Source organism: Nipponia nippon, unplaced genomic scaffold (genome assembly GCF_047370975.1).
Source record: "Nipponia nippon isolate SJK-2023a ecotype South Korea unplaced genomic scaffold, ASM4737097v1 scaffold_3, whole genome shotgun sequence".
NCBI classification, from domain to species: Eukaryota; Metazoa; Chordata; class Aves; order Pelecaniformes; family Threskiornithidae; genus Nipponia; species Nipponia nippon.
In genome coordinates, this window is record NW_028262347.1 from 4199323 (window position 1) to 4220889 (window position 21567).

Genomic DNA, 21567 nt, shown 5'->3' on the forward strand with positions numbered 1-21567 from the left:
CTGAATAAAAACAAGGTTTAAGAGGTTTAAAGCTTCTACGTGAGAACACAGGTTACATTTCTTTGTAAGAGAAAGATCATTCATCGCTACCTCTTTTGTCTCCTCGGGGTCTGAATGATCCACAGTTACATACAAATCATTCTGCAGGTACTTCAGTGCACTAAGAGGGTCAGTCTGAGCTTTTTCTTCAAACCTGCAAAGAAGAGACAGAAGACATGAGTGCGACCATTTCATTCAGGACTAAGTACTACTATGTCTACAAAGAGCAAAACCTATCAAGCGAAACTTGCAGTGAAATATTTCCAAATAAAACAATGGTAATGGCAGCTCGGCCTCATATTTGCTGGACTATGTGCTTTCAAGCCAGACTGAAACACAGAGGAGGGTTTTTTGGGGGCGTACAGGAGTTACAAGGGCAAAGTACTATGCTCTTACTAAAAATGTTCAAAAGCATCTGTACAGCAACTTTGTAATACATAAATATAAAACATTCAGTACTGTTGATTTTCCACAAATAAAGTAAGGTATGAGTAGCACCTCATGTGAGGAGCACGGTTCAGATACAGGGAAGCCTTGAGCACTCCAGTCCCAGGGCTATTTACATTCCTGACTGCGCAGAAGCGTAACTGGGAGTACAGGGATGGAGAATGCTCCCTGCTTCTCCCAGACAACAGAAAAAGGGACGATGGGGGTGAAACCCCCTGGATTCAATGAATACTGTGCCTTAATATCGCACCTTTGGAAAGAGCACATGTATGTAAAAATCCTGTGTGCCACCACCACTATTTTCTCGTTTTCTTATAGCGAACAGAAACTGTAACTTCTGTGAATTCCCTGGAGAAGTTAATATAGCCCTCAGAAAATGATTCTGGGCTCAGCAACCTCAGTGAGCAGAGCTACTTCCCTGCAGCACTGAGTCAGGTGCAGAAGCCTAGAAAGGATGAGGTTTAAAATAATCTATTTTTCCCCCCTATCACCTATCCGCCAAGTGCAGTATCACACTGTTTGTCATCTTCTGAATCACCAATACACAGTATTAAGCCTCCCCACGAAAACAGCTCAGACAGCTCTGGATTCCAGACAAGAGGACCCTAAAAAACATGTCCACAGTTACTTAACTGCCTTGTATCAACTGCCTTGCAGGAACACAAGATATTTTATTCATAATAGATTTCAGTTACTTTTAACAGGGTGTAGCTTGTCAAACCAAAAGAAGCCACACTGAATAGATTTAATCATATTGTTATTTTTTTATTTGGGTCATCTACGTGGTTATTTATACTGTAGTGGACATTTGTAGCCCAAATTTTGAAACTGTCTAAAGATGCAAGTCATTGAGCCAGCACGTGGAGCACAAAGACTATGTCTGTTACCTGATGTGCACAACATTTTGGTAATTAGGCATGATTTCTTCCAAGCATTCATGTAGATTTTCTTAGATAATATTGCCATCGTCCAGAGAACTGAAGTACCTTAAATAAGTGGCACCATCGATACCTTGCTCTTCTATGCTTGGCCAGCGTGGCTCTGCTACGGCTGACGGGTACTAAACAAGTTAATAGGCCAAACAGGACTCCAGCTGATGCAGTGGATTTGCTGTGTATGCAAGCCAAGTACCTGTTCTGGTACCTAGAGCTGGAGGGAGTGCAGATAATGGGCAGCCAAGCGACTCCACAGCAGTTCAGCTCCAGCCCTAAGAGGCATGTGAACTCCAGCAAAGCACCCATCATACCAGTCCCTGGCTGGTCACGTTCGGCTCCTTATAATGGACCCCAATAAATGGGAGCATGGCGCATAAACCCCAGACCTCTGCCAGACGATATGCAGCAATATTTCCTTTGAGTGCAATTTAAGCAAGTAAAAGCAATCCAGAGCTGTCTCTGGAGGCTGTACAGCTGCATTTGCATACAACCACACATGGGTTTAACAAGCCTCCCAGATTACTGGGCAAGACCTTTATTCGTTCCTGTAGGTGTTCACATCTATCGCATGGCTAATCTGCAAAAGGCCTCATCCAACCACAGTGATTGTGAGTTAAGCACAGCAATTTGCTGCCTCAGAAGTAAAATACCATCAGTAAAAAAACTACCTCCAGCTCTTGGCAGAACCTGATAACAAAGTATTCTCACCAAGAATGGAGAAGGAGTTATTTATTGGCTTCAAATAATTTGCTGGGTCTTGAAAGGCTGCCTCACTGCTGCAATTTCTTGCCTAAGGCAACACCATAAGCTTGATTTTGAAAATCTCTTGCCCTAAATAGCAAATACAAGGCAGCTCTGAAACATCCAGAGTGCAAGAAGCATCACAGTGTAGCTGAATTCTGCATAAGTGAGATCTTTTCAAGTGATTCTGAATGAGAAACTCTGATGACCTCACCACGGTTGAGTCTCAGATGTGCAAAGGAATCCAGCCCCCAGACTTCATTAGCATCCTTGCGAGCTGTTACTATCTCCTACCACAGTGTTTCAGAAACATACTCCATTTCCTTGGGAGGTGACAGTACCAAAACACATGCTGATGAGCAGCAAGAGTGAAAAGGGAATCTAAAAATTCCCCATGACTCCCCACACAATAGCCAGATTTTCCTAGTTTTAGAATAACATAGTAAAACCAGAATGAAGTTAATTTTGTAGTTTAGCCCTGCCCCACTGCTTTTTATTATTATTTTTTTTTTAAATTAAAAATAATCAAGAAACACGCAGACCATCATATAACCAACAAAGTGACATTTCCCAAAACAGTTTACAAGATATTCAAGTTCTAGCAACTTAAAAAAAAAGGACACTTTGGAAAAGAAAATTGCAAAACATCTTTTGTTTCTATACCTGTGCTTTCGTATGAGGTATTTGCAGTGTCTTAGCAGGTATTCCTTTGAAGGTCGACAGAGCTTCAGAGACCAGAAATCGTCTAATCTCATCTTTGGAGAGCAGGACTTACCAGGATTCCCTCCAAATAAGTAATGAACCTAAGCAAATGAGAGGCAGGTCAAAAAGTTGATTGTTTGTGTACATCCACTAAACAAAGACTAGTTACTATGTCAGCATCTTTGGAGAGGTTTATTCTGGAGGGAGAAAACTCTGCCTTTTAGACAAGCTGCTGCTTCTTATTAATAGCCTTACTTTGTCCCCCAGGAGATGAAGAAAGTTCTCTTAAACTGCTTACATTTTAAGATAATAAAAAAAGCTGCAGTGTTAGAACCTCTCTCTAGCAGATTCCCGAGATATTTATAAACAAACATCCACAAACCATGTGATCTTTTTCTTTAGGAAAAACCTATGAACATGATAAATCCTTAAGCATGTAAGATACAAGCAGAAAAGAAAGATCTGAGCCAACTCTTGCTGCCCTGTTCAAAATACTTGATGCAAACAATACTCAAACTGATGGATTACCAACCTCTTCTCCAATCTTGTCCTCAAAGACTCCAAATTCTCACTGTCATGAGAGATGCTAAATTAAGGCACCTGTATTAAGCCCTTCTCTAATTTGGGGATGAGCAATTATACCCATATAATTGTGAGATGACTCCATCAATCACACATTTTCTTTGAAGAAGAAACATTTATGCTTGTAAGGAAGACTCGGGAAAAGGGACTTTGTAGACTAATGCTCTGGCACTGTCAGACCACTGTTGGTGAAGCTGCACTACTAAAGCACCACAGTTCAGATGCGCAGCCTTTTCCTTGAGACGGTGAAGACCATTATCTTCCCCAAAGACAAGGGCCACTGGCAAAGTAAGTGGAGAAGTCTTAAAGATGCTCAGAGTGACAACAAGCCCGGTCCAGCATAATCTTGGGAGATGACCAACAGGCCTGAGTCCCCACATGTCCCATAAACTTTATAAGGCCTTAATTTGACTTGCAGAGAAAAATATTTCCATGGTCTTCAGAAGGGCAGATTTGTCTCACCTCAATACAGCAGCCTACCTGCAAGACACTCAATACACTACCTGGGCACAAAGGAAAGAGCTAATTGAATACAGAGTAAAACAAAAAGCCAAAACTGTAATCCTAAGAAGAACTGAGAAAGAAAACACCAATCTTATTTAGAATCAGAAGTCACAACCATTACTGTGATTGTCTTCAGAAAAGAGTTCTAGCAATCCTGAGATGCCAGGCATGGAAATACTGAATATACCTGTATGCAAAGGTCTTTTTTTTTGCTCAAGGTAGCTCAAATGAAGTAGTCTTTAACAGCCATTTTAACAGCTAATTTCAGGATAAAACACCTTTGAAATGCAAGGCTAGACTTACAGAGAGAGGCAAATCTCAAGAAAAGTGGAAGTGTTAAAAAAAGGACTGTTTGTTTCTTCACTTTTTTTTCTTCACATCGTTTGGCATTTCAGACTCTGAACTGTTGATATTTAACACATCACAAAGGGTCTTCAAATACTGAGGTTCAAGAATTCCAACAGGCTACCTTTCTCCACAGCTTTAAAAATAATCACTCAAAACAACGTATTCTGCATCCCACTGATGTAGGCTCTCCTTATTTATATCAGAGGAGTTTAGAAAGGTCGTTTGAACAGAGGTTTCTAAAAATAAGACTCTTCAAAACAAGTACATCAAACGGCTCTTCAGATAAAGCTGGGCAACTGCCATGACTTAGCAACCTTCACAGTAACTTCTAAAATACTACTCTCGGTCTCATGGTACCTTACACTTAGAAGAAAGCCATTAAAGGCAGAACAGTATTTACTATCCAACATTAATGTCCATGATGAAAACAAACCATGCGAGTTCTCCATACGGAAGTTACACCTATTCCTCCTTAAAATCCCCCTTATCCCCAAACTTTTGGGCCAGTTGTGTTTCCCAAATATGATTAACATCCCATGGAATGATAACACTAAAGTATATTTGTCTTTTTCAGTTCAGGCTGTTTCAGACGAAAAATTTTTAGAAAAAGTTTATTTTAATTGCAAAATATCCATGAAAGGTTAAATAAGTGTGCCACAGTAATTTAAATTCATTGGTTAATGAAGGTATGGTAACCTAATCAATGGGTTTGTGCTCTATTGTTTAATATGCACAAAGCCCTAAGTTTACTGAGCAGTCATGTATGCTACAAACAATTTTAAGTATATTTAAGCATGAACGTATCCATTAAAGTCAGATAGTGCTAAAGAATGACAGCTGCTTCTGACATGCAGGGCAAAGTAAGGCATCTCTGTCAGAGCAGATTCTCTGTTAGGCATCTCTGTTAGAGCAGAGTGATTAGTCCATTCAAACACACTTTCTCCTAGAAATGTTTATAACTATCTGTGACCATTTAGTCACTAACGAGTTGTGAGATTAAGTCCCAGAAGGCAATAAACAAAGCTTCAAGTTTTCTCAAGTATGAGAACAGCTAGGAGCTAGCCGCTTGACAACTTTGTAGAGGTTTAGTATATCCCATTGTCTGCATTTTGATTTCATCTAGGAGTTACCATGTCTACTTCACATTGACACAAAAAGTAGTTAGCACCTTATTTCAAAAGATGATAATAAGTTAAATGAAAGTTACTCATTAACCCAACATTAACACTATACAAAAAGCTATATTCATTGTACCATCTTTGAAGAAGCAACTACACTGGAAGAGCAATACGGCTAAATAAAAATCACCGTATATGTATCTGGACCCTCATACCTTGTGCAACTCATCGTACACCAGTTGATGAGCAAACCTTGGGCAGGGCTCCTCTTCCTGAAGACTTTTACCTGGATTCTCTTTTGCTGCTTGGTCATTCTTGTAGACACAAGACCTGAAATACAAGTCAGTAAGTAATGATTAGTAGTACCTACAGGAAGTAGAAAAAGTTACTGAAAGGCTATAAGGTACAAATGACAATTTTGAACTGTTTGGCATATAAAACCAAAGATATATATTGTCCTCCATTACCCCATCCCCATTCTCAGCTCTACAAAGAAACGCATCAAACAATCAGGGAAGGTATCTTGGCTGAACACAGTCCTCAATGACAAGCCAAACAGGAAAATATTCTAGAAAATTTTATGTCATGAGCTTTGGAGGTATCTTTAGATGTTGCAGTATTTGCTAGTAGAATTGTCAGCGTGAAGTATTTTTTCATTATGGAGAATACCACCTTGGACACAGTAGAACTATAGGCCAGAAACTTAAGCAAAGCTAGTATTTCAATCACTGATTTCCAAGCAGACTTAAGTTGTTTCTTCCACCTGAAACCCCATTTTCAAAAAACAGCATTCATACCCTTCAAAGTGATTGGCCCCACATTAGAAGAGACCTTGAACACAAAAATGCAGCCAGCTCCGGGAAGGGGCAGTGGCCACCAGCTACCAAATACCGTACAGCAAATAGATGAGGAGATATTTTCTCAGAATACTGGCTCCAGCAGCTACCTCAAGTACCACTGCATGCAGCCTGGAAAGAGCTGATAGATCTAGCATGAAGCCTTCTTCATCACTGTTCATACAGCAGACCAGTTTCCTTAGTTTCTAATAACTAGTACCATGTACGCTGCTATTAACAACTTCTATTTGACTGAATTTGCTGCAGTGATGATGAATCCTGGTCTTGAACATTTCCTACAAGAAAAACTTCTTATAATGGCTTACTTACCCTCATCCCCTCCACCTGCCTCCAATCAAGAAGGTCACATGATTTCTCTCATTTGGCTTATTGCCGTGGTGTCTTTAAAGACTATGGGAAAAAAGAGGTGCCTCAAGGGAACTCAGTTGTCTTCAACATTACCATTCCATGGTTATAAGAGGTTACAGAGTTACCTGGGAGACAGGATTGTGTAGGATTGCTTTCTAAAGAAAGTCAGTGTGGATGTTAGAAATAGTACCCCTTTCATCGACTTACCAGCTGTTCCTCACAATGTCATAAATCCAGAAGGAATTCCTTACATTCTCTTCCCGCTTCTCTTTGTCTTTACTGAGCCCTGACAAGACATGGATTTCATTCAGTTCTGGATCAATGGTAGCCCTTTGAGTGAAACCTGTCATTGGAACTGACAAAAAAAAAAAAAAGTTACACACTGAACACAACAGAGCATACAGAAAGGGATCCAAGCATCAGACAAATGCATTTCCCTTGCCTAGCAATTCATCAGGTTTTCTACTATCCACGGTACAAGCATGAGATTTCACATAACTACCTCTTAAGTAGTCTCGGATAAAGAGCGCCTTAAGTTCAACATCCCTACCCAGTTTGCCCATTTTCTTCCTTTTAATTACTTTCACCTCTTCATTTTTCATATAAACCCAAAACTTGGGACTGAGTGATCCCAAACTGGTATTTTCTGTGACCTCTCCTCCACAGCGATCCCGTTATTTACCACAACTTAAAACTGAAATGGCACATCTCAAAACAGGAGGCGTGCAGAAGTCACCAAGCAATTTCCTTCTTGCACGTGCCATCCAAAGCAGGGTGAGAGGGAGGAGGAGAAGACACATCACCCAGAGGCTGACTCTTTCCCTGCTACGGACAAGTCCAATGCAAATTCTCTTCTTCCCTTCCGATTTGTGACTTCTGGAAAGCACAAAAACCATTCTGAGACCCACTGTTGCCTAGGGAAAGGCACGGGCAGAGCTGTTTGGGAGACCACCAGCTCAGAAATGAGGATTAAACTGGCTCAAGATAGAGTTAGATGATCCTTGTAGACATGAATGGAGTGATTTCGTTATTATCTCATCCGTAAAAGGAAGCACCAATTCCAGAAAGCTTAATTGCAGAAGCTGGGAAACTCAAAAAGATTCAAGATGAACTCAAGATTACATAGCTCACAATCTTGCATTGCTGCCTTTAGGACAAAGACGTCAAGGAAGTTTTTTGTATTTCCTAAATAGTTGTGGTGTAATTACCAAGCTATTCTTCTGTTCCACCTTCAGATTTAGAAATATGGTGAAATACTGAGGATTCCAGCAGTTTTCATCATAATTCCCCGAAAAAAGGTCAGCAAATTTGTTTGGCAGCCCTTTTTGTTTGTTGTATAATTCCCCATTTCCTGTTTCCCTAGGCAACCATCCTTCCAAAATGTATTTGTGAAGAGCACGTGATCTTTGTTTACAGATCCTGTTTGTCTCATTTCTCTTTCTGGGTCAGTTCACAAAGGCTGGTAAAGGTTCCTGGCCTTCGATCAAGATTTTGGCATGAAAAATTCTCAGAACTCTTCTATTTTGCAAATTCTTCCCTGCAATTAACTATGAACTGCACACACGGCCTAGAAAACAAGCCCTACACTAATAAACCATTTAATATTACTCTTTAAGAACACCCAAAACGTTATTTTGCAAGCCCACTCTGTAATAGGTTTCAGTCTCCTACTTCAATCTTCTCATTTGGTAGGCCAGGAAAGTAATATATATCAAGTAAAAAATTCTAGGCAGCATTTAGTTTTCTACAGTTTAAGCCCTTACCGTAATGTTTAGCAACACCAAAAGAACCAAACATTTCTTAAAAAAAAAAAAAAAGTTAAATTCTTACATAAACTTAAGTAGAAACTGAAATATATTCAGACAATTCTCAGAGTCCTGTCGACAATGGTTTTACGGAAAAGCAGGAGATGACAATATGGTTTTACGGAAAAGCAGGAGGCGATAATATGGTTTTACGGAAAAGCAGGATTTGGAGCCCTCATCAGCATAGCCTTTGGAGCCCTCATCAGCATAAGCCCACCTATTTTGACCTCCAATTTTGCCACAGAGTTTCAAATGAAAATTAATCCAGTTTATAAGCAAATGGGTGGCAGAGCAGAGAAAAAAAAGCAGGGAACAATGCTGGCACAACAACTACATAGCTCGTCTTAGCTGCAAACCACAAGGAAGTTTTTAAATAAGACTAATGAGTACTGTGAAAGTCACCCAATAAGGAAACTGAGAACAAAAAGACAATTGTATACTAAATATCATTAATTTTTTAAAAGTATCGTGTAATTTGTGTGCTTGCATAGTTAGGGACTGAATCATTGACTCAAAAGGATTAAATTCAAGGCATATTTGAGACATTTCTGGCAGGAGAGCCATCTAAATTTGATCAGCAATGCTAATGTACGTGGAAAATGTCTTCGCAACCCTATCTGCTGCTTTGAACATTCGAGACCATGCCGGGTTTTTAGAAAAAAAGCATGCAAATCTTCAGAGCATTAATACCTCAGGCTCATTGAAATGAAAATTATTATAATCATGAGGAATACAGTTGCTATATTACCACTGATACAGAAAGCGTATGAAACTTGTCTATGGAAGTCCCATCCCTCCTCCTGAAATGTTGTTAAATAAATGAATTTTGTATCTAGTTTATGCTCAATTTCCTGAAGCTGAAATTATTATTTAAATAATGAAGGAGGGAAAAGCTGCCAAAGTTCAGTGCCTCTCTTTTTTTACTCTCGATAGTAAGAATAGGATTTAACCGCAGCAACTGCAATCAAAACCAAATTCCAGTCAAGTAATTTCAGGCTTCCCTCAGTGGTACATCAATCTCTTCTTGAGACTGTTTGAAATGCAGAATGCCTAGAAAAATAATATATCCAAAAATATATATCCCTACATTTAATAGGGGCCTAAGATGAGGAGCAACTTACATAACCTCTTCTACCTATCTAAGCAACTGTGTAGAAACCATATTTAAGCAGTGCCTTCGGCTAGACAAAGTTGACACCTAGTCTTTTGCAGAGGAAGACCAAACGAGAAAGTTAGATGTAATATGATTAAAAAAACCCACAAGACAACACAAATTTGGTAAACAAGTCCCTGAAAATAAAACAATGAGGAAATAAGGCAAGGCACTACACAGTAAGAGGGAGATGCTGTGATATGTTAAACACAAGAGAAACGTCAAAAAGATGTTTACCAAGGAAGTCTGACCCTTGACAGAGAAAAAGGCTACAAAAAATCCTCGTGACTGACAAACACTTCCACTAGGGGGTAAGAGAGCTTCATGATCTGCAAGTGCAGCAGACTTGCAGTAAATGTTGGATATAATTCAAATGATTGCGGTCAGCATATTAGAGAGGGACACAGGCTGTAAACTTGTGAAGAGTACTTGTGATATTTACCTAACAAAATGTACATTGGGAAGGAAATTTAATTCTCCATGGGAGACAAAATTGAACCTGTGACAGTAACCGATTACTTAGGATGTATTTTTTAAAATTTTAAGACTCAGGAGTAAAAAGTCATAAACAACAAAGGGTCAGAATCAGACATGGTAACACCAGTGCACTTCAAGAACTATTATTTGCAATGTAGTAGATCCAAGGGGTGCATAAAGTAGTAAGGATGGCTCCATGGAAGTTCCCTTGCTCTTCTGCTTCTTTGCATAAATGTAGATGTAGATCAGCTTTGGAGCAAATCACCGATTTCACACCATTCAGGGTGCCTCTCAGGCCCGGCGATCGCTCAGGGCAGCTGTGGGCAGCCAGCTCGAAGGACATAAAGCAGCGACTGAGGACTTAGCCCTGGTTGTTTTGAACACGGCACTGGCCTGTCGCTATGCAATATTAACTTGGCAAAGGGAGGGTCCCCTCTACACACCACGCAACTGATGCTACATGGAGTAAGTGGGTCACACTGATCACGCAACAGGCTCCAATAGGAAAGCCCAGTCGCCCAGGAATCTTGGAAGCGATCATGGACTGGCCAGAAGGCAAAGATTTTGGAACATCACCAGAGGAGGAGGTGACGCGTGCTGAGGAGGCCCCACTGTATAATAAACTGCCAGAAAATGAGAAGCAATATGCCCTGTTCACTGATGGGTCCTGTTGTCTTATAGGGAAGCATCAGAGGTGGAAAGCTGCTGTATGGAACCCTGTACCACAAGTTGCAGAAACTGCTGAAGGAGAAGGTGAATCAAGTCAGTTTGCAAAGGTGAAAGCCATCCAGCTGGCTTTAGATACTGCTGAACGAGAAAAACGGCCAATGCTCTGTCTCTATACTGACTCATGGATGATGGTAAATGCCCTGTGGGGGTGGTTGCAGCAATGGAAGCAGAGCAACTGGCAGCGCAGAGGCAAACCCATCTGGGCTGCCACTTTGTGGCAAGATATTGCTGCCCGGGCAGGGAACCTAGTTGTAAAAGTACGTCACGCAGATGCTCACGTACCCAAGAGCCGGGCCACTGAAGAACATCAAAGCAATCAGCAGGTGGATCAGGCTGCTAAGACCGAAGTGGCTCAGGTGCATCTGGACTGGCAACCTAAGGGTGAATTATTTCTAGCTCCGTGGGCCCATGACACCTCAGGCCATCGAGGAAGAGCTGCAACATACAGATGGGCTTGTGACCGAGGGGTGGACTTGACCATGGACACTACTGCACAGGTTATCCATGAATGTGAAACATGTGCTGCAATCAAATAGACCAAGCGGTTCAAGCCTCTCTGGCATGGAGGACAATGGCTGAAATATCAATATGGGGCGGCCTGGCAGATTGATGGTATCACACACCCGCAAACCCGCCAAGGCAAGTGCCATGTGCTTACAATGGTGGAAGCAACCACCAGATGGCTGGAAACATATCCCGTGCCCCATGCCAGCGCCTGGAACACTATCCTGGGCCTTGAAAAGCAAGTCCTGTGGCGACATGGCACCCCAGAAAGAATTGAGCCAGATAACGGGACTCATTTCCTAACAGCCTCATAGACACCTGGGCCAAAGAGCATGGCATTGACTGGGTGTATCACATCCCTATCACGCACCAGCCTCCGGGAAAATTCAACAATACAACGGACTGTTAAAGACTACACTGAGAGGAACGGGTGGTGGGTCATTCAAACATTGGGATACACATTTGCTAGGCCACCCAGTTAGTCAACACTAGGTGATCCGCCAGTCTAGCTGGCCCTGCCCATTGAAAACTCTCACATACTGTAGAGGGGGATGAAGTCGCTGTAGAGCACATAGAAAATATGGTGGGGAAGACAGTCTGGGTTATTCCTGCCTCAGACAAAGGCAAACCCATCTGTGGGATTGCTTTTGCTCAAGGACCTGGGTGCACTTGGTCGGTAATGCGGAAGGATGGGGAAGTCCAATGCGTACCTCAAGGGGATTTGATTTTGGGTGGGAATAGGCAATGATTTGAACTGTATAACGTTAATTGCTACGTAATACTGTATGTCATCACTACTGTAGTTGTTACGTACCATATAATGGTGTTACAGCACGAATCACCCAGATTAATGAAGAATGAACTTTGAGGAAACTGAGCAAAGTGCAGCGGTGATGGAACCAGAACTGGCTTCAGCATGCAACAATCCAACACCACACACCATCTCTCCTGCCCTGAAAGACTGTTGAGACAGATGGAGCCCAAAGTCATGGATAAATGAACTCAACAGACACTCTAGAGGGATGGCTCATGGAATAAGGGAACTATATCTGTGTGTATGTATGTAAAGACAGGAAAAGTGGTGGTGATTAACTGGGATGTATTGGAAAGTGTGGGACCTGGGCATGATGTAGATGATATAGAGTAAGGGGTGGATATTGTCCTGGTTTCGGGTGGGACAGAGTTAATTTTCCTCCTAGTAGCTGGTATAGTGCTGTGTTTTGGATTTAGCATGAGAATAATGTGATAACACATGTTTTAGTTGTGGCTAAGCAGTGCTTATACTAAGCCAAGGATTTATCAGCTTCCCATGCTCTGCCAGCGAGGTACACCAGCAGCTGGGAGGAGCACAGCCAGGACAGCTGACCCAAACTGGCCAAAGGGATATTCCATATCATATGATGTCATGATCAGCATATAAAACTGGGGGGAGATGGTCAGGGGATAGTGATCACTGCTCGGGGACTGGCTGGATGTCAGTCGGCAGGCGGTGAGCAGTTGCATCGCTTGTTTTTCCTGGGTTTTGTTCCTCTCTCTTTGTTGTTGTTGTTATTATTGTTGTTGTTATTATTATTATTATTTCAATCATTAAACTGTTCTTATCTCAACCCATGAGTTTGCTTTCTTTTGCCCTTCCGATTCTCTCCCCCATCCCACCGGGAAAGGAGGGTAAGCAAGCGGCTGTGTGGTCCTCGGTTGCTGGCTGGGGTTAAACCACAACAGCTCCTGTGACGATACATTACTGATTGAAGAGGAAAAGCTGTACAGAGACATTACTAAACACAATACAATCCCAAAATGTCTAGTAGATGGTGAATGCTTTTCTTGTGCCACTGAGTTTTTTCCCCCCATAGTCTCATTAACCAGTCCAAGGTAGAAGGGCAGTAACTAATTGAAAATAAGAGGTCTGAATCCTCTCTCCAGAACTTAACATTTTCATTTATTTTTATATAGCAGAAATGAAAAGCTCATGGCCTCAACATCTGAAAACAATATTCAGCCGCACAGGCCTTGAGTTAGCAGCCAGTTACATAAACAAGTAGTAATTCCCGAGAAAGCTTCGATAAGATGCTGTGTAACCCTGTACAATATAATTTCCATTTAAATATAATGCATGGGAAAAGCTTTTGTAGAAAAGTGACACCTAATCGTGGAACAGGTATGTTCCTGCTACGACAGTCCCTACTTACAGTCATTTATTTGATCATAGTGATCATTCCAGCAAGCTGAATATTTTCTGGCTTGTATGTGCAAACAGCTACAGTTGTTTCAAGCGCAACAGTGGCTGCTGCCAATATCTAAGCAAGAAAACAGAGCTTTTACACAGAGGCAGAGTTTGCAAAGCAGTAAATCAGGAGTTCACAGATATGGTTCTCATAGTACTAGACAGAAGTTTGGAAATTAAATCTCGTCTCTCTCACTTGAGGGGATACTATAGCATGTTTTTAAACACGCTTTGAACCACAGCATTGGCAAAACGATAACAAAACTTGTAGTCTGCAGACCACTTCTGAAGGATTCATGAAGGATAATTACAGGAAGCAAGTTCATTGACAACCTTTTAGTGCCACCTAAGTTACGAAACCCTCAGAACACGTTACTGCTAATCCTACTACAAGTGACTTGCAAGTATCCTCCCTCCTTGAGATGCCTCGTGATTAAAAAAAATAGGAGAAAGCTACATCACATGGGTATTGCTGTTCACCAGAACCTGGCACCTCCCTGATGGGTTAATTTTTTAAAAAGCGGTAGGTCAGCAAGTTACTCCATACCACTACTTGTAATCCATATCAAACTGAAGCAGCACCTCCCCTGAACTTTAATGGAGCAAACCTTGATGAGTGATAGAGATAGCATGCAGGCCAGCTGTTGACACAGCAAGATAATGATTATCCTCTTGGATTTTTCATGATGAGACTGCGTTTGGCAGTCAGCCAAGAATGAACTAAGGAAACCATTCGAACAGTTTGGTTGTCATGTTGAAAAAGCAACAACGTGATGTCCAACACTCAGTTCTCTCCCAAGCAACATGAGATTTTGGAAAAACCAGGTCAGTTGATATATCTCAATGGAATTCTGCTGCTATGACATCTCTGTAAAGCATCCTTAGGATTTGGTGACTGCCTACTGCCCTCTTCACCTTCATCGTAGGAGGAAAGGATTTTGATATTCGCTCAGAGAAGCGCCTCACAAGATGAAGAGCACTTAAAGTCTCTCACAAAACAAAGTGCTTCCATGGCAAGAGACACACTGGCCACTGGCAAGGCAGACCTTAAACTGAACAAGGTCAAAACATGTCAGGTGTCACAAACAGACGATCAAAACGGGACATTCAGACTGCTTGCCTGAGCTGGATCCTGGCCATGTTGGGCTAGCTGTGCTTTCTATTTTGATTACTGTTTTTCCAACATCATCTTGTTTGAAATCAGGATTTCCTGGACTGGGCTGTGTCGCCTCTGTCCGTGGTACTTATCCATGAAACCTCCGGTCTGTCAGGTGCACAGTTCTGTATCTGGAAGGAGCACCGGCCCCAGCAAGAGACCCGGGAACTTTACTGGTAGCTAAAAAAATATTTGCAGTTCGCCCATAAGAACTACTTCACCACTAAAAGGAGCCACAAGAACATGTAAGGCTCGTTCTCATTCGACTTTGGAAGTTACTCAATGCCAAGGGATACAAGATGATCTTGATTCTCTTGCAGAAGGAAATCCTCCTTCTGATCAACAGCTCTGACACACCACCTGAATCAGGGCCAAAAAGGATTATCACAGGAACCTTGACCACAAGTGTTCCCGTTACCTCCCTCAGACCCGAAATGACCGCCCGTGATTAGTCATGGATTGTGTGCTAAGCAAGCCAGGCAAGCTGTCAGCATAGCCTTTTGAAGACATCTGATACCAGTGGCATCTCTAGACCACGTGTATGCTTGAGAGAGATGCTCTGGCATATGCATGTTGGGTTTGGGTTTTGGGTTTTTTTTGTTTGTGTGTTGTTGTTTTTATAAAAAGTAATTAAAAGTATACGATTGCTCTAAAAGGGTATGTCCATCAACATACACACTTCTGCCTCCCCTCCAACCACAGGCTCTCTTCAACTGTGCTACACGTCCTCCAATTTGTACCACTGTCGCCTTTCTTCATATCCAACTCATGATCACAGTTGCCTTCTCTTTTCCTCAGTCCCATTTTGTCCATTCTCCAGCTGAACTAACAAATTTCTTGCTCTTAACAGTTATCACGCAGCAGAAAGATAACAAACCCTAATGGCCTAAATTCACTGCAGTGCCCTCGTTTGACAGCAAAGAGAAAGCACCAGGTTTTTTGATGCAATGAGCTGGAGAAAGCACCCATGCTCACTGGCAAATGGCATTTGCCAGACGTGAAGAGCCGCAAGGTTTACCCACATTCAAAGCAGATCGAGTCAGGAGACATTTTTAGAGGGAAAGCTGTGTGCAAACCCATCCTTTAGGAAACGTACCTTGATCAAATTTGAACTTTTCCCAGGAATGAAAAAAACACATCTAAACTTGCCAAAATTATTGCTCTTTACTTCCAACTGAGAAAATTGAAGTGATACTTATCACCCAATACTCTCTCAAACACATCACCTATACAAGGAACTGGTTCCAAGATCAACATCAAAAGCACAGCTAAGAGCAAAGAAACACTAAACAGTATAAAGATCTCATCCAGAAGATGAGAGCAGCAAAACCAACATGTCATTACCATAGTTTTCTAGCATTGCAACAACTCCATATTACTGATAATCCTTAACTATCTATTTTACTACTTTTTTTAAAGCCTTCTCACTACTCGAATGGAAATTTTAAATAAAGGCACAATTAAGTTTTTACAAAGGGTAAAAATCAAAATAGCTCAACTAAGAATAGAACTAAATGCCACATGCGAGCCAGGAACAAAATGTAATCATGGGACTTTATAGGAACATTTAGGTCAGGCATCCTCAACTTGACTCATCACACCGAGCAGCTTAAAACTTCACAGCGACCAGTCAGGGAATCACTTTGTTCGTACAGATCAAAATGGTGTATCACCACCTAAGAAGAGCACAATAAAGACTTGCTTTTTTTGGGTGAAAATAGTGCTGTCAGCATTTGCTGTCTGGATGTAACAAGCATTTGTTCTCCTCCTGTTAAAATGCAAATAATCCTAGCATTTTCTTTCAAAAGCAAGAGAAACGTTCAAATCTGTTTGTTTACCTTCTATACACAGGAGAACAGTAAACTGAAAATCTACTCGCAAATTATTTCCAATGAGTCATTTTCTTACAAAGTCTACTATTCACCGCTTCAGGGCCTGAGGGAATGGGGAGGAGGGCTAAATATTATAGCCTTATTTGCTTAACCAAACCTTGCAGTGAATGTACTTGCTGAGAAGCAGAGCTCTGTCTTCTCCAGCTGTAAGGCAAGCTCGGTATCTTTAAACCTCAAGTAGACACAGGTGTCAGCTTAAGGCCACATGTTTTAAAGCTTCTGGCTATAAAGTAATGTAGTTTTAAAAAAGCAAAATGGCAGAATGCTAGCAATTTCACAGGAAAAAAAGAAATCAATTCTTTAAAAGCTCTAAGGACAACAAACAGCGCGTAGGTTTGTGTAGAGCAGCATCAGGCAACATGCAGGCACCTTAATAAAGGAGATTGTCAACAATACAAGCTGGATCTTTCTTGGAAGCACTCAAGTAAATAAATGAGTCCAGAAAATAAGAGCTTGGGTACTCTTCTCCCTCATTGGCATAACTAAATTAATGAGCAAACAATAACTCATAACCATCAGTAATTCACTCCAAAAGTTCAGCAAAATTGCTCACTAAAAATTAAGCCTGCTCAAAATAAGGAAGGCAGCCTAAATTCAAGGTAAATCAGCTTCCTGGGATTTCGGTAACTGGAAGAAGAGAAAACAAGATTGGGACTAAATATACACAATATGAGAAATATCCATAACTTCTCTCCTATAGTAGTACACACTGCAACACAAATTTCCACTTCTGAGCTGTATGCTGAAAATCAGGATATATGCAACACAGGAAAATGATGTGCTTATACGTGCACAAATCCTTTCTGGAAAAAAGGAACATTCTTCTCTATGTCACTTGAGGAGAAGAGGTATAAAATAAGTTCTTTATGGTTCTGTTACGATGCCTTTTGGGTGTTTTTAAAGGTTTATGGTATACAGAACTATGCCTGGTGTATATAGCTCCAGTGGTATGAACCAAACAGGACTGAAGCCTTACTCCCCTCCTACCTTTTTCTGCCCCTCCCTGATAATTTAGTACAAGAATAACAGGACAACGGGTCTCACCCTTCTAGTCAGCTCCTGCCAGGCAAAATAACCTCTGTCCCTCCACTCCAATTCTCTGCCTCTGAGCATCTTGCCTGCCTTTCTGCATCTCAAACCAAGCAGATTATTTCTATTTTATGTCATCTTTCACTTGGTGAAAACTAGGAAAAAAAAAAAAAAGGCTCTCTCCTTTCCTGGTTTAAAGAAAATGATTTTTTCAGCCTTTTTTTTTCTTCTTTGCTGGAGTTTCAAAGGAGATATTTTTAGTTCTTATTTTGCTGATTTTTTTTCTTTTGAGGGGCTATATGGTTTCATGCATCAATTATTTGTATCGTGCTGAAGACGGTGAGAGTCAAATGACAGGAAGGACAAAAGAGCTGGCATAAGTTTAACCTATATACTGTGGAGTTTACTTGGGTACGTAGGGCTGGTTAAGGATGCTAACCTGATACCATAGGACACTGAAGCTGGCCTTTCACCTACTTAACAATATATTTCTCGTTTGTACCAATGAGAAGAAATGAGTATGTTAATAGTAATGTAATAATATTATTATAATTAATATGTTAATAAAGAATATGTTAATAAGAAATTAATATCTTACCCATCCCTGAATCCTTCTTAGTGCCGTCTGATATGATATCCACATGATCGCTGTCTACATCGTAACTGAAGAAGTCATTCAAATAAGTCTTCGATCTCTGGCCACCAAATACATATAAGCAGCGGTTTTTCTAGAATGGAAAACAACAAATATGTCTTTACCAAGCTCAAGAAACTATGTTGGCCATCTGTGACCATTAACAAAAACATGGATGAATCAAAGAGTAATAGATATGTTTCTTCTAAGCTTAAAATCATTCCTTAACTATGAGGTCCACTAATCTTTATTTGGTAAATAACTCACCTCCATCTCTGCAAAGATTCACACAGAACAATTATGCAGAACAGTTTATTATTCTCGAACTCAAGAAAAACTTGAGAGTTCTTGATTGGATTCTTGATCTTCTGGGTTCTTGAATTAATGTTTTCTCAGTTTCAAGAGCTAAACCATTAAGGGCTCACAGTTTCTCCACCCTGAAAAACCTCTTACAAATGCAATTTTAAAGACTTCTTTTTCATGATGCGTATGAGACCACAAACCTGGATCCAACACAGAGTTTATGCTCGAGAGCAACCAGGTAGATTTTACATAGTTAACTACTGTAACCTTGCCTGATCAAGCTATAACTTCAGAACATTAAAACAGCAATTCATTTTTCAAGTTTAAAGAATTAAGTCTCCACATCTAAAACCCATTAGATCATAACTTTGCTGTTAAAAAAAAAAAACAAAAAAAAAAACAGAATAAAAGACAAATTGTAAGAGAAACCATCCAGGTACCAGCACATTACTAAACTCAGAACAAGCAAATGGCAAGCAGCAAGCCAAGAATAACAGGTTTATTACTTCTTTCAAGTTTGCCAAGTGGAAAGTCCGTAAGAAGCAGATTATTTTTCTTTCAAATGGTTGAGAAAACAAAGGACCTAAACTTCCATGACCTGTGCTTACAGAAACCTGTATTCTTACGTTTACCACGGATACATACTTGAAAAATCTTCTGGTACCTGTGCCGAATTGTGTGTTGCAATATGTTTTTGACCACATTTTAGAGAGCCACTCAAAACAAAAATGAAATTGGAAGCTCTGAAAGCACAGTACTCACTATAAAAATTCTGATCTTTCAATTGAAAGGGAAAGAAAGATAAACTCAGCAAATTGTTCAAATTGGCTGGTTTTCAGTGGGTGGTATCAGTACACACTTGAATGCCACAATATTAATTTTAATTCTCTTCCTCCCACCCCCAAGTCGGAGTTTAATGTCAGCAAAACTCTACAAACTCCGCTTACTACCACTAAGAAGTTGCCATGTAAATTCAGTGCAGAACTGCCACTGCACCACACCTACGTATGCAAGAGTTCCTACTTGATGCTAATCCCCTCTGTACTGTGCTATTCCAGGGAAAACACCTACGTGGAAAGCTAGTCCAGAACATGTATGACACTAACTGTCCTCCCTTTACCACCCTCACGCTGCAGTTCCACTTAAGCAAACGTCTGGTTGGTGAGCACAACTGGAAAGGCAATGGAAGGTGTTTTTTTAATACCCAATACTAAATAAATTGCTGCACGCCCTCCACCCCCTCACCCCTCAGCCTTTCCATCAGTGTCTGGATGAAGTGCCTATAATGCCGCCTGTGCCCAGCTGTTAACAGCTGCTCAAGACAAGCAGCAGCCAAGTGCTCAGCACAGAGGAATACGAGGGCTGTGCATCTCAGTACATGCCCAGTAAGCCCCTGCACTAGCCAAGTTTACCATTCCAGTAACCACATAGAAGCTTCTGGTCTAGTAAATACCCTAAGATGCTCTACCAACTCTAAAAGAAAAACTCTCTTTAGATCAAATTTTAACATGGCTTCTGGGTCTATTTACCATTATTTGATTAAAATCAACTATTTAAAATTCACCATGCTTTTTACTTGAACTTTTATTCAGTTGAAGTCATGAAAGCTCCAAGACTTGAATTAATACCACCTGCACTTACCAAAGAAGCATCAGAATGTTAGCGAACACAAAATCAAGTGAGACAACACACCACTTGGGAGATGAAAGAGTTTCAAACTTGCAAGAAAAATCAAAACCAGATGTTCTCCTTAAAGTCAGGCATCATGCATCAAAGTATGGTGCAGATACTTACAGAATGGAACAACATACAGTGTCCTATTCGGGACTGGATATCCTCAGGTCCAGCGTTACAGGAATCCTCTCTCAAAAGTTTCCATGTCTGACACTGGCAGTCAAAAGCAAACAATCCACTGAACTGCGGTTCGCTGGCTCTGCTGTCATCAACGCTGCCATTGCAGGTCAGAATTCTGCCTCCAAAGGTGTATATCATGTGTTTTTCAGAATCCATACACATCTGTAAGAACAAAAGAAGTAGTTTTAAGCCAGCACGTTAACACTTGAGCACGCTAAGATTTAAGATTAAACATCCCTTCCCTGCACGTGATACCTAGTAAGGCAGTACTCTGCACATCTCCTGAACCTGTAATGAACAGAAATGAATACCCGTGTCTTCACAGTTGACAGGTATTAAGCTCAGAAAACAGTCCCTCATTTAAAATGTGAGACTAATTTTAACTTGCTTATTTAATAAGAAAAAAAAAAAAAGAGCCTACATGCACCCTTCATCACATAGAAAACTTGCCTCTAGCTGCTGATTTTAGGGAAAAACATTTTAGAGTTTTTCACCAGGATCCATAGCCAATTCTGTCAAAGTTAACAGAGTATCGCCTTTGGCAACAGTATGCAAGGGAAAAATTCAAAATCACTGCTAATTTACTGACTGCCGCTCAACCGATCCAAAACCAGCCTGCGATTTGTTACTCAGATGCCATCCCAAGCACGTATTTACTGTTAACCCCCATTACTTCTACATAAAGCAGGGCCATAACCTGGGCAAGGATTTTTGATGAGGCTGCAGCAGAAATGCGTTTATCCCCAAAGCCTGAATTCAGGTTATGGCACAAGAGATGCATCGCAATACAAATCAAACAAAACACCCTGACTCCAGGTGATATTTTCAGACATAGCGCAACATACAGGGTTACAAAACACCAGCCAGAAGGGGGGAAAAAAAAAAAACCACCACCAAAACCAGACAAGATTACAGTAAGATAGAGATGCTACTCAGCAAAACCTACACAAAACACTTCCAGTGCAGCACATTTTTGTGAAGGTTAAACAAAACGCCCTATCGCAGTAGGTACTGAGGGAGAGAAGAGAAAGAGCTGCAGATTGATAAAGAACTCGGGGAGGACATTCTTTCCTAAGAGACAGAAGAGGAAAAAAGAAACTATTTCAGAAGCAGGCAAACAAGGTACCCAGAGTAGCCTTGCCAGCTGACAATTTACTTTTGCCTTTTCCCCAACACCTGGGAGACT

The 21567-nt window shown here is 40.9% G+C and overlaps 1 protein-coding gene across 8 annotated transcripts in view; it reads right to left on the minus strand.

The window, feature by feature from the left end:
* Positions 1-21567, minus strand: part of MKLN1 (muskelin 1) — a 99992-nt gene that overhangs the window by 10167 nt on the left and 68258 nt on the right. For all 8 annotated transcript variants that reach the window (XM_087766960.1, XM_087766956.1, XM_087766955.1 and 5 more), the window contains 6 exons: positions 20322-20543; positions 18189-18318; positions 6829-6976; positions 5632-5746; positions 2826-2965; positions 91-193 (listed from right to left, as the gene is read on the minus strand). In XM_087766960.1, the coding sequence (XP_087623086.1) occupies positions 91-193; positions 2826-2965; positions 5632-5746; positions 6829-6976; positions 18189-18318; positions 20322-20543 (858 nt within the window). The remainder of the gene's footprint in view (positions 1-90; positions 194-2825; positions 2966-5631; positions 5747-6828; positions 6977-18188; positions 18319-20321; positions 20544-21567) is intronic.